The 13,040-nt window shown below is 40.5% G+C and overlaps 1 protein-coding gene across 3 annotated transcripts in view; it reads left to right on the top strand.

Moving 5' to 3' along the window:
* Positions 1–13,040, top strand: part of siah1 (siah E3 ubiquitin protein ligase 1) — a 34,125-nt gene that overhangs the window by 17,080 nt on the left and 4,005 nt on the right. For 2 of the 3 annotated variants that reach the window (XM_031294818.2, XM_031294819.2), the window contains 2 exons: positions 7,669–7,725; positions 12,564–12,745. In XM_031294818.2, the coding sequence (XP_031150678.1) occupies positions 7,716–7,725; positions 12,564–12,745 (192 nt within the window). In that variant the 5' untranslated portion in view covers positions 7,669–7,715. Of the gene's footprint in view, positions 1–437; positions 742–7,668; positions 7,726–12,563; positions 12,746–13,040 lie in introns of those variants that run through there. The other variant, XM_031294817.2, reaches the window with a different exon arrangement.

Raw genomic sequence — 13,040 nt, 5'->3', positions numbered from 1 at the left:
AGAAAATGGTTTTGGAAGAGGATATACCTTTTTTAAAGCTGTAGTGGTGCCGTGCCAAATGGTCCTTTTTAAAGATCTGGCACCAGGAAATACAAAGGTGGAACTTTTTAAATGGGATAATTATTCAGTGTTGAATACAATCTGCAGTGACTTGGCTCAACCCTCATGCTGCCTTTAGTTCCTAGTGGCTGATTGGGAGGAGCCAGGGAGTGGCAGGTTGACCACACTGACAAACTGCTAACAGACTGTTGACTAAATGTGCAAGGCTTTCGGTTTAACAGAAAGCAAACCAGTGAGTTTCTCTGTGGTGTTCTTTTTTTATTTTTGGCATTCAGTTTGGCTGGATAGGCAGGTCTGGTGAATGCCAGTTTTGCTTGGTGTTCCAGTGACTTTGGATTTAAAAAAAAGTGATTTACTGTTTTTTGGATTCCATGGACATAGACACTCTGGTGTCCTCCGGTCCAATCCCCTCCCTGGGTATTGAGCTACTATTTGTTCTTGTCTGGACACAGATGTGATCCTCGGTTTTGTGGTGAGTTTTTTGGCCAGCGGCAACAGTGTGGTTTCCATGGAAAAGGCCAGAGAAATATGGTGTTGACGGGCTGCGTGACTGCTCTACTCCTATGTCTCTGGTCCAAGTGAAACCAAAGCCAGCTAGCGTAGCACTGCAAGCTCCGCCCTGGAATTCCTTGTACCGACTCTTCTCATGTGTAGCCACAAGGAGCATGCACAGGACTAAAGGTGAATATGAGTTTTTAAAAAATATAATGCACATGAAAGCGCACTTACTTCTGGAAACATTTACACATTAAACCCTTTTTTGTTCTCCTCATTAGCTCAATATGTTATGCGCAACTGTCCTCGTAGCTGCAGCCAAGGTGTTGTAAAATGTCATAAATTCCTGTGCACAGTCCGGCCGTAGGTCTGTCTGTGTTAGGTTGATAAATTGGTACTTTATGTTCAGGGAGCTTGGCTAACAAAAGTGTGTACGTTCTTTGTGTTGTGACAGCATGTCTGTTGAATAGCTTGTGTCTTGTGAGTACAGAAGTGTGTGTGTGTGTGTGTGTGTGTGAAGAGTGGGCTATGAGTTGAGCACAAAGAATGGCCTTTTTTTGTGTTGAAGCCCAGCTTGTTTTCTTTCTCCCCCTCTGCTTGTGCTCCGTTCATCTGTCTCCTGTCTTCTTCCATATCCTCTTTACTGTAGCTTATCTTTTCCCTCAGTTGTACGCTACCCTTCCTTCCTTTCTCTCCCTTTGTGTTTTTCTTTTTGGTTGTATTTCTCACTATCCTTGGCTTCAGTGTAGAATTAGCTGTCTCAGGAAATATTTGCCTTTTTTGTATCAATTCTTCATCTGTGTGTAGTGCTGAAGGCGTCTGTATGTATGTGTCTTTTTGTAGTGTGCCATATTTGTTTTACTTTTGTCTAAGGCAATTTGACGCTTGCTGCAGGCTTGGGATGCCATGGTGAGGACATTTTCCCACCGGTTAATAGACTTGTGACTAGAGATGTTAGTTGTCAACTATTGAATTACTCGCCAACTATTTTGATAATTGATAAATCGGTTTGTCATTTTTTTAAGAAGGAGAAAAATTATTTGATTCCAGCTTCTTAAATGTGAATATTTTCTAGTTTCTTCACTCCTGTATATCTTTGAGTTGTAGACAAAACATGGCATTTGAGGACATCATCTTGGATTTTGGGAAACAATGACTACATTTTTCACAATTTTCTGACATTTTATAGACCAAACAACTAATTGACTAATAAACAACAGATTAATCAACACTGAGTAAGTTTACATGTACACCAATATTCCAGTATTATTCCGACTATGACAATATTCCGAATTTGATACAGGTTTGGTATTCCGAATAAGGCCTTTTTCCGAATATAGCATTTTCTGATTAAGACGTGGGATATTCCGGTGTTATTCCGGTTTTTAGAGGCATTCTTGGGACATGTATACAGCCTATTCGGAATATCAATGTGGGTTTTTACCGCAGTTTCCGCCCAGTTTACGGCCTCTTGCCTGTTTACGGCTCATGGTCAGCTCTGTGCGTTGCTATGGTTGCTGTACACAAACCAACCAGCCAACATAATGCAGGGCTGCAGAACCGATAAGAAGGAGAAACACAGCTACTTTTAAACATTATCAAAGACTTGGATATCAACAGGTTTTTGGACATGCGCACACATCGCTACGTCGACCTTTTCAAGAAGCTGGTTGAAGGAATGAAAGAGGGAGGCTGTGTTTGCATGGTCCAACAAGTCCGCCACTGCTGGAAAACTTGTAACACATGTAAACGAAATATTATGTGTGTGTAAACGTAGTCACTGAAAATAATCGTTAGTTGCAGCCTTACTTGTGACAACATCGGTGTTACCGATTACTATGGCTGGACCCGAATATTCAGTATTTGGGTATTTGTTCATTGTGTTGGTATTAGGTTTTCAATTTTGGGATTCGCATGAGTTTTTTTTTTTTTTTTTTTCAATACTGTAGAACAGGGGTATTCAACTTAAATTGCAAGAGGTCCAGTAAGTCAACCCTCCGCCCCTGCTGAGGTCCAAACAATTCCATACCTACAAATACTAAAGGAATCAGTTTATTCAATGCAGCCCACAATGTTCTTAGTTTTATGTTTTGTTTATGTTTTGGGGAGGACATTAACAAAAGGCTAGGACACTGCTCTATTCTGTCTTTCAGGCTGCTTTTGTTGAAGCTTTTTGGTAAAATGCTAAAATCATTAATAAACTCAAACAGGCTGATGAAATGAAAAACAAAGTGCCATAAACCATATCTAAATTTGCTTTTGTAAATATTTCTTTCAGTCCAAAAAAAATAAAATCTCCTCAAAGGAAAACTAAAAGTGCTCTTTTAGGCTGACCTGAGTGTAATATTTGCTTAAAGATAGAGCACAAACTTCTTAGGTTAAAAAAAAAATCACAAATCAGATCCATAAGATCAGACACATGGACATTTTTCAGGCTGTGCGTCAACATTTCTTTTATGGCCTGATGTCTTCCCTTTTGGTATGTGATGTAAGAGCCGTGACACCTAGGGTGTCCTCACAAAACTATTTCCTCTCTGCATTATAAAATCTCACATAAACCAAAAGCTTGGCATTGTCACGAATAATAATACATGCACTCCTTTACCATTTCTCCATAGGTAAAGAGATTTTTATGTTGTCCTAAATTCCGCTGCATTCTCAGCGAACACACATGCCCCGTGTTGCACTGTGAGAGAGTGAGGCAGGACTTGTGTAGATCGCTCAAATATAGGCTTTGAGCTCATTGATTTTCCACATCCTCACCTCAGACTACTGTGGGTAAGTTGCCTCAAAGTGTGTGTCTAGTTTCATATAGTGGCGTTTGATATTTCCGCTTTTGACAATCGCAACAGATTCTGTGCATTTGTCCATTGTTTATTTCTAAAGAAACACGACAATGTATAAAAGGCTCCATTACCTTGTATCTCATGTTATGGCTCCGTAGCAGGCGTATTTGTAAAAATAGGCTAACGATTGTGTCAAAACCACGGGACTTTCTGTCGCACAGTAGAGAAATTACAGTACAGGAGAAGCTGGCAGGCAGTTTCGACTCACATTAGCTGTTAAGTTTAATTACTAATGTTAACTAGCATTTTAGTTAGCAATAATTAGCCTGTGCCTATGTTATCTCCTTACATATACCTACGCTCTCCGTCTCTGCAAGATTCGGAATGATTGAGTTTTCTCTTGGCACAGCTACCAGAAGACTTCCAACTTTCAGACACGTTGCTCACGTCACATTTACGTCGTCTTTCTCAGTTGGAGGCTGCGCAGTAACGCTCAACGCTCACCGGAAAAGTGCTTCTAATATCCTTCACTGGTCTCCGTCCAGAGCAACGGGATCTGTTGGTCCATTATATGTGTCAATGGGAAAAGCCCGCTAGCCGCTAGGCTAATTTATGCACTGTAAACCCTGAAAGAATGCAGCGCTATGTCATCCGTCTCCTCTGAGAATGGAGAAACTCTTCAAATGCACAAAACAAAATATAGACACCCAAACAGCTGTGCACTGTACAGGGCTCCAGTCTAACTTTTTTTTTTTTTATTACTAGGAGCACTGTAGCCACTTACTGTACACACCTTAAATCCCCATTTTGACTGTATTGCTGATGAATGCTTTAGTAATAAATACAGAAACCACAATCTGCTGTTTTTATTTTAGTTCAGTAACTTTTTATTTGAATGGTGCTTATTTGACCACCGAAACAACAATCCTATCAAAGGTGATTTTAAACTTCCACTGAAAAGGTAGGCTTAGGAGTATCTACTAAGTATCTAACACCCAGTGTGGGAAGTATTGAGTGATGAGTGAGCCAGCTCACGACGCTCAAAACACATGCACTATTTGTTTTGACGAGATAAACAGTAGGGCTGCACGATATGACCTAAAATCAAATCATGATTAATTGCACATTTTACCTCTAACAATAAATGAGCGATAATTAAATTTGTTTGTGATTCGACGACGGACACTGCTGTTTTAAAGTTTTAAAAAAACGTCTCTTGCAAGCTTTGCAAAGCTGAACGCTGCTGTTGTTCGTTCTCAACAGTGACGTAAAGAGTTTCTGTGCGCAGATGTCGCCGGACTACACTATTTTTCTGAACATAGCCATACTGAGAAATACAGAGAGAGTTGTGGAGCTGATGGGCTTAATTAGCATTGTCTCAACTCACTTGGCATTTGCTTGACTGTAACAGATATAGCTTTTAGCTCAAACTAGATATTATTGACTTCGTGCTCACATGGTACACAGTTTTTGCGATGTGTAAAAATATTGTACTAAAGCTGCTTCAAGCCATTGTGTTTATATTGGATTCAACATAGATAAAGCAAAGATGTTTCTCCTTAAAAACACACACTACGTTATAATGCAACTTGAACCACTGGAAGATTGACATTTCTTTTTTTTTTTTTTTTTAGCCTAGACAGTGTTGATAAGCAATGAAACAATAGAGCTGGACTTACTGCCTTCCCAGTGCAACACGTTTGGCATGGGTTGGCAAGCATTTGTTTGCCGTTTGTGGTGCATAAATCTGCTAGGGGTGGTACGGTTCACAAAATCCACGGTTCGGTTCGTATCACGGTTTTAGGGTCACGGTTTTCGGTTCTGTACGGTTCTTGTTATTTTTTCTTTTAATCTTTAACAGAAATATACTTCGGCATATGATATATATAGCTAAAATTTGCATATTGAATGCATGTTGCACAATACATGCATACAGTGGCAGTTCTATGTATTGTTTTATTTCCGCTGTCATCACAGGTAACATGAAATCCAAAATGTTCCCACACACCAGACTTATACGACGCTAGCGCATCCTCCAACTCCGGGCAGCCTTCCTCATCTCTCCCACTTACCATTTCTGCATGTGACGTGACCTGCAGCAGCAGCACTCCACGCTCCCGAGGAGCGGGCGGCTCGGCGCCTCTCAAAATCTGACGAAAATCTTTTAAACTGACCTTTGTCGATCAAAAAAACGACAGATTCAGCAACTGTATGGCCTATTTCTCGCTTAAAATGTTGTCAGAAACACGTTTCGGTGAACTATTTTCATAAAATACGAGATCGTATTCAGAACGAGACGCCGTTCGAGTCTGTTTTGAAATTCAGGAAAAGCAAGAACCACATGACGCGTTCGTCCAATCAGCTGCCATGTGTTGCGTTCGTCACGCTCATCCCCCTCGTCGTTTCCAGTAAGTGTTTTAACATAGGTGTCGAAAGTGGGCACTACGGCAGTAAGTGGTTAGTGCACGTTAACAGTGTACTGACAAACCGTGCGACACAGACACGCTCCGAACCGAGACATGCGAACCGAGCGGTTTGGATGTTTTTTCATGAACCGTACCACCCCTATAATCTGCTGAAGTTGGATTAATCCATCTACATGGCAAAGATGCCTTTTTTTAATGTTCCTAAATTGGAAACTCTCTACGTCTTTCTATGAGGATGCCCTGTCATTATGTAAAACAAGTATAGTTTATAAATTGTGTATTGTTTACATTGGCTCCACCTTATTTGCATCACTGCCTCGGTCACATGATTTGTCTATTTGTGTGACTCTTAATAACTGAGGGAATGTCACAGTGCTTCTTAAAGGAATGCCCTGTTATCTTTTCTGTTTTTCCAACAACATATTGACTAAAGAAGACATGCAGGTACACACTGTTTAGAATATAAATGTTCTGTCTGCTAGGTATGCCTGCTGTGGTGTTTTAAGAAACGGTGTTGCAAGTGGAGAGTGGAAGCTGGTGATCTCTTTCTGTTTATGGTGTACACACCGACATGTTTTTAATTGTGTCCAAAATGTCGAAACCTTGTAACTGTGATCTTATACTGTGGACTCGTGTGCAATTGAAACCAGGGCCAGATTGTGAATTTAGAAGTATCATGATTGTGTTTACCACTTCAGAAGTGATCTCTTATCCCATTACAGGTATTTCAGGGCTCTGTCACGGTTTTTGAAGCAGTGTAGGCATATTTTTCACGTAAAATAATGACTGGTATACTACGTTACTATGTTGCTATGCTATGGTTTCAGTGGCTGCAAAAGTAGTGATGGATATTTTGCTAAAACATAGCTAATTAACACTGCTTTGTAAAGTTTATATTTAAATGACAGATATACAATACACTAAGGACTGGATGATGTCTTCTTGGGCTGATGGCAGCTATGTGGTCAAAAGCGAGCATATCAACTAGGGTTGGGCTATCGCTTCTATTTTTATAACGTCCCATCGTGGTTACTTGAAATTGCCGATATTACAGCGGCTAATTATTCAATTTACAGAAGTCCGAAAGAAGCATAGCCCATCAGGTATCAGATCCATGGGAACGAGACGGAAAAAAAAGTCACTCGTTACTCTGCTTATTTACGGGGCTCAGCAGGCAGGCTTGCTGCTCCACCAGAAACATCTGAAAATGCGTAGTAGGGCCAAGATTCTAGAGATTCTTTTTTATAACATCTTAGTTCTGATAGTAAGTTAGTTAAAATCGCATTAATACCGGCGTAGGAAACAGCGTTCAGCCAGCTGTTCGATCACTTCTGGAAAGTGATGCATCAGCCGCATAGGAGCCACAAAGTTGAACTCACGGGTGGAGCTTTATCTGCTATGTGAAATATGAATTATCAGACTGGGAAACGAGTGTGGAGCCAACAGACGGCACATTAGGAATGCTTTCAAAAGTCTAGTCTAATGTACATTGCATTAGCAGCGCAGTAAGTGCCTTAAATGCCTTGAATGAGCTTTGCAAAGTCTATGGAAGTGCACAAGATGGGCAGTGCCTTTTACTGGTCTCTTACAGCCTGTTGGCACAGCAGAGATGGTTACCATAAACATTAGACTGTGTCATTGTGTAAATCAGATCTGCTTCATATGTGAACTGACTTGGGGCATGTGTAATACCCACTGTCAGAAACGACAGAACCAGGCCATTACTCAGTGGTAAATTAACATCTTCATTCACTGACCAGAGTATTTTACTCGCTGTCGCATGGTTATTGCAGGTGTGCTGTTGTGGTGTGACTAGTTGGTATGATTCTCACACAGTACTTTCTAGCTCTGTCCCCAAAGTCATGTTGTTTACCTTCTGTTTTCTTTTTCCTCTTTTTCAGAGGTCCCAACATTTCAAGAGAAGACGAAAGCCTTATTTGGAAATCTTATGGACGAAGGTTGGTATTTGTTTCTGTTGGTGTCTTTTCCACCCTCTTCATCTGTCTCCCTGTCCATCTATGGTTATATTATATACTGTATTTAATGAAAATGGTTCCATCCGCCTTTTCTGTTGACAAATTTGTGACACAAGTTTGCTCCATTTGGGCAACATGTAGCACCATTTACGCTTTCTCCAACACAGAGAGAGGTGTGCAACATGTTTCTGTCTGCTCCCAGCTTCTCCAATTTGCTTTTTTGTTAGATGCTGTATTAACACTCACAGAATAGTTTATGCTCAGTCCTTTCCCTTTTATCGTTATATTGCAGTCCACTGACCCGCTGCCGCTGGGTCGAACTGTCCTCCTCTTTACTCCCCACTGCTCCGGAGGATGTCTCCCGAGCTGTGTGTTTACGGCCACACTGATGCGTGTTGTTACCATGACAACTTACAACAATCACCATTTCAGTGTTACAACAGTTCAATGATCTTTCTATCCATTTTATTGTTATGGTCACTTCTTAGCTCCCAGTGTGCCAACTGAAAAAGTGATACTATGTTTATCCCCCCCACTGGCTCTCTTTAGCTGGGCTTGTTGCTACTTGATTTAGCTTTACGTGCTGCCAACTAGCTATTGTAGGTAATGTTAGCCAGGCAAGATTTAGGATTAGGGTTAGTAGTAATGTTTAAACCGCTAACAAAACTATTTAACATTTCCTTAAAGTGAATGGAACTTGTTTATATTGTTCTTACAGCCATTATACTATCACCAGTTCTGCTGTTTGTGGCGTGCCCAAATCCCAAAAGTGTGTCCATAGCTCAGCCAATCGGAAGCAATGCGTTAATCACATCAATCGCAACTGAGCTGGCTTTTTCAAACATTGCTGTGCACCAGTGATAATCAGTGACTGACGATCTCGTCAGAATTCAAATTTTAAGTTGATATCATAATATAACCTCTAAACAGATGAAACCCTCATAGTTGAATTACAATACATTTTAAACAATACATGAATTCACTCCTACAAGGACTGGGTGTGGCAGCTCAAACGTTTCTCAACTCTGAGAGACTACAACACTTACCCCCCCCTTTCCTGGCCTCCTGGTTGAGGTCCAGTGGTGTTCTATTTCAGTGAATTGTGTTTAGCCATACAGTAATTCTGCTGACTGAGCAGCAGTTTTTTTCAAGTTGCATTAACTGTAAACCATTTATCGTTTCTAGGCTCCTTTCACCAATTTAAAGAGGGAATGTATCTTTTTGTTACAATTAAGTATGCAAGTATTTTGGATCCAGCCAGTCCAGCTTGGCAGATTGCCACATTTCTCTCTGAGCTCCACTCACACTTGTCATTTTGAGCGGTCGCACATTTCATAAAGATGGCACTGCAGTGTTTCACGCAGACACACACCGCTGGCAGTAAGCCTCCACTCTTACAAAAATGACTAGTCCTGTTTTAGCAAAAGGACTTAATATAAATAAATAAATATACTCTATATATATATATATATATATATATATATATATATATATATATATATATATATATATATATATATATATATATATATAATTTATATTTATTTTCTTTTTCAAATATAGCAAGTATTCATTAACATTATTTTCCTAACATATACACACATGGACATACATAACACATTTAAGTGCATGCCATGGGTCAGTTGTTATTTTTATATAAATACCATACATTTAGAAATATTCAGGATTACTCGGGGCCTGAATTTCAGTGCTGGATTGCACATAATTTCTTCACATATTTTTTAAAAATCGATCCCCGCAAATCCAGCACTTATAATGCGGAAAATTCCAGCACAAATAACCGCATTGTCTCATAAGATTCAGCCAACAAATGCACCAGTGCGGAATGTGGGAAGACTTCCCGGAAGCACTGCATGAAAACATGAATGGACCTCCTGGCTAAAACGTATACATCCACTTGTGGAACCCATTCAGAGAAATCGCTGGAACTTGAAAGACGAGTGTAAACAGCAGTGTGTCTAAAACATTTATCAGACAGGTAACGTTATTAAGAAGCGGCAGTCGAAAGACAAGTTTCAGACCAGTTCAAAAACTGTGAAATGACCTGCTCTAATTGTAAAATGTACGGTGCTGCGCCTTGTTAGCCCATGTTACTAAACGGTATTGTACTTAAAGAGACAGTATAAAAAGAGATAGTATAAAATCACCCCTATGTGAAGCATTTAAAGGGTGAATTGCATTGTCTTCAAACTGCATTTGTCTAGTTAGTGACTGCCTGTACGAAGCTACTCTGTTAGGTATTTCAATCGTGCATGCTAGCTTGATAATTTGGTCCTACTGCTACTGCAGGGCTGCTGCTAGCATGCTAGCTAGCTAAGATGTTCTATAAATAGCTGCTAAGGCATTATCTCCACCACAGCAGATGTGTTTACAAGCCTGCAGACACAGTTACAGCTAGCTAATACTGTCTCTCATTAGGTCCCGTTTTTACCACTGCAGTTGGCATGTGTGTGCATGTGTGCGTGCAGAGAGGCTTTACCCTAACAGATGCACTTACATAAGTGGTCTGCCTGCTGGCAGTGCTGCCAGCTACCAAGCTAGATGTAAAAGGGAAGCTTATGCAAGTAGTGATGATGTAGATGAAAGCATCACATTTGGTATTCACCAACCAAAAACGTTCTGGGAGTGGTCAAAGATCTCAACAGAAAATCACAATTTTAAAAATGCCTCCTTGGTAGGAGCACTAGAACTATTACAAGTAAGATTTCTTTTTAATGGTTAAGTGCTAATCATAGAAGTAGTCAACATCGCATCATCAAAAAGCGGTCAAAAGAAAAAAAAAGTAGGACTTGAATGCTGCATTAACCACAAAGATCCTGAAACGTATGCAAAGACCACCTATGATGTCCCCAGACTCCAGCAGAATTATTTTATTCAACACCTACACACTGTTAAATTAGCCACTAGGTTAGGCAAATTGAGCATTACTAAAGCTTTGGCAGGATTTTGCTGGTGGGTGTTAATTTCCCAGCTGTTGTACTGTCTGTGTACACATTGCTGCGCTGTCTCACCACCTGATTCTCTTCTTTTTGTCTTCACCTCCCACACATACTATCCTCTCTTCTCTCCACATTTTCTCCTCTCTGTTCTGGGTCTCAGTGTGCTGCATCTGTCTGTGGGTAGGGCTATAAAAAGGATGAACTATGCCAGGTAGCGGAGTAGGGGAGTAGTACTGCTCAGAAAAGACCTAACTTGTGAAATGTCCCCTTTATCCTCCTGTCCTTCCCTCCCTTTTTTATCTCCACACCCACACTGCTGTGTCCACTCTTTGCTTATTTGCACATTTTTCAATCCTCCTCTGGTGTCCTCTTAACCCATCCTCATTTATTTTTCAATGTTCCTATTATTACGTTTTTTTTTTTTAGGTCTTTCTGTCCACCTCTGATGTACTTGCCCTGCATGATTCTAAACTTTGCTGTCTCATCCCCGCCCCCTCCCTTGTTTATCATCTCTTCCTCCCTCCCTGCTTTCCTTTGTCTCCAGTAACTCTCCTTCTTCCCCCCCGAACACATAGTGCCCATCATTTTTACTGTCCTCCTCTCTACCCTCTCCTTTTCTCTGCTTCACAGGCCATCCCATACTTAACCACAAACCTGTTACCAAGGCAACTGCTCAGCACGATAGGAAACAGCAGCTCCACACACCACATCTGAATTCACTTTAGTGTCTGGTGGTTCTTTTATATATATATATATATATATATATATATATATATATATATATATATATATATTTTATATTTTATATATATATATATATGAATGAATGACTTAGAAAGTCTGCAGAGCTCTGACTTGTTGCTGGGACAATAATAGTCATGTTGCACATGGTAGGTTCAGACCATAAAGAGACAGCCAGAGAGGATACTGACATGTTCTGTGCTCATTCCTCATACAGTATAGTAGCATAGAAAGATGGTATATACCCCCTTAAGAGTCCAGATGCTCCAAATGAAATCCAAATGTCTGCAGTTACCAGTGTCTAAACTCCCAAAAGAACAGTCAAATTGGTTTGAATGACCAATGAATTGACAAATAGGGAGGTGTGGTAGGATGACTAGTCTACAGAGTTTGAGACAAGTGGGTAACCACACTGGATGCTTCTGTAAGGCAGTAAAGCCGTGATATTTGAGTTTACATTTATACACTTATGGAATCCATGACATGCGTAGTAAAACTGTCACAATGCACATTTGATCACAGAGATTGGATACTTTATTCAGAAATGTGTGTGTTATTGTTGATGGCTAAACATGCAGTATATGGCCCACACACAGTGGAATGTGGCTCTGCTTCTATTGCACAGAGCTACAAAGCGAAGCGAGTGCCACTGACGAGGTTAGATTAGCTTAGCAAGTACCTGCATGTCATCATGTAAACTGAATAGTGCAACTGGTGAAGACAAACAAGGAGGAGGAAAGTTATATTTCATGCAGCACACGATTTGTTTGAGGGCCACATTGAAATGGCAATCTCACCTGATGATGATGATGATGATGATGGCGATGATGATGACGATGATGATGATGATGAAAGCTTGTTCACCTGATGACAAAACAAAAACCAAATTGACACCAGAAATGGTTACAACTAGAATGAGCTAGTAAACATTTCTACAATACAGTATTTATTCACCAAGGTAAAAACAAGGTATAAAGAAATTATTATTTTATGTTTGTTTTGTTTTTTTTGCATGGAATTACAAATAAGATTTGATGTCATATCACACATGCCAGCCCCATGTTGTCAGTCTCTTTATCATGTCAGAACACTTTTATCATGGCCCTCTCCCTTTATCAGAAATGAGTCGCCAGACTGCCACCGCGCTGCCCACAGGAACCTCCAAGTGCCCCCCCTCCCAGCGCGTGCCCACCCTGTCAGGCACCACTGCCTCCAACAGCGACCTGGCCAGCCTGTTTGAGTGCCCTGTCTGTTTCGACTATGTCCTACCCCCCATCCTGCAGTGCCAGTCTGGACACCTGGTATGTACTGACCAGCCTGGAAAGTAAGCAGAGCCGGTTGTTGTACGCAGTACATTTTACAGTCCTATCGAGTCGAGTGTCTCACTTGCATTACATTTTAAGGTAAATGTGCTGTACACATACTGCATAAAGTTGAATGTGTAAAGCAGAGGTGCCCAAATTCTTTCATATGAAGGGCCAAAATGTATCTGGATGGAAGGCCGCGGGCCAAAAATAAATGTCGTTGTTGGAGAATACTATACATCTTGTAAATCTTCATGAATAAAACTTGCCTATGTAATTTAATTAACCAGCA

The sequence above is a fragment of the Sander lucioperca genome, chromosome 7, assembly GCF_008315115.2.
Source record: "Sander lucioperca isolate FBNREF2018 chromosome 7, SLUC_FBN_1.2, whole genome shotgun sequence".
Taxonomy (NCBI): Eukaryota; Metazoa; Chordata; class Actinopteri; order Perciformes; family Percidae; genus Sander; species Sander lucioperca.
Note: the sequence above shows the minus strand (reverse complement) of the source record. Positions and strands in the feature narration are given on the sequence as shown.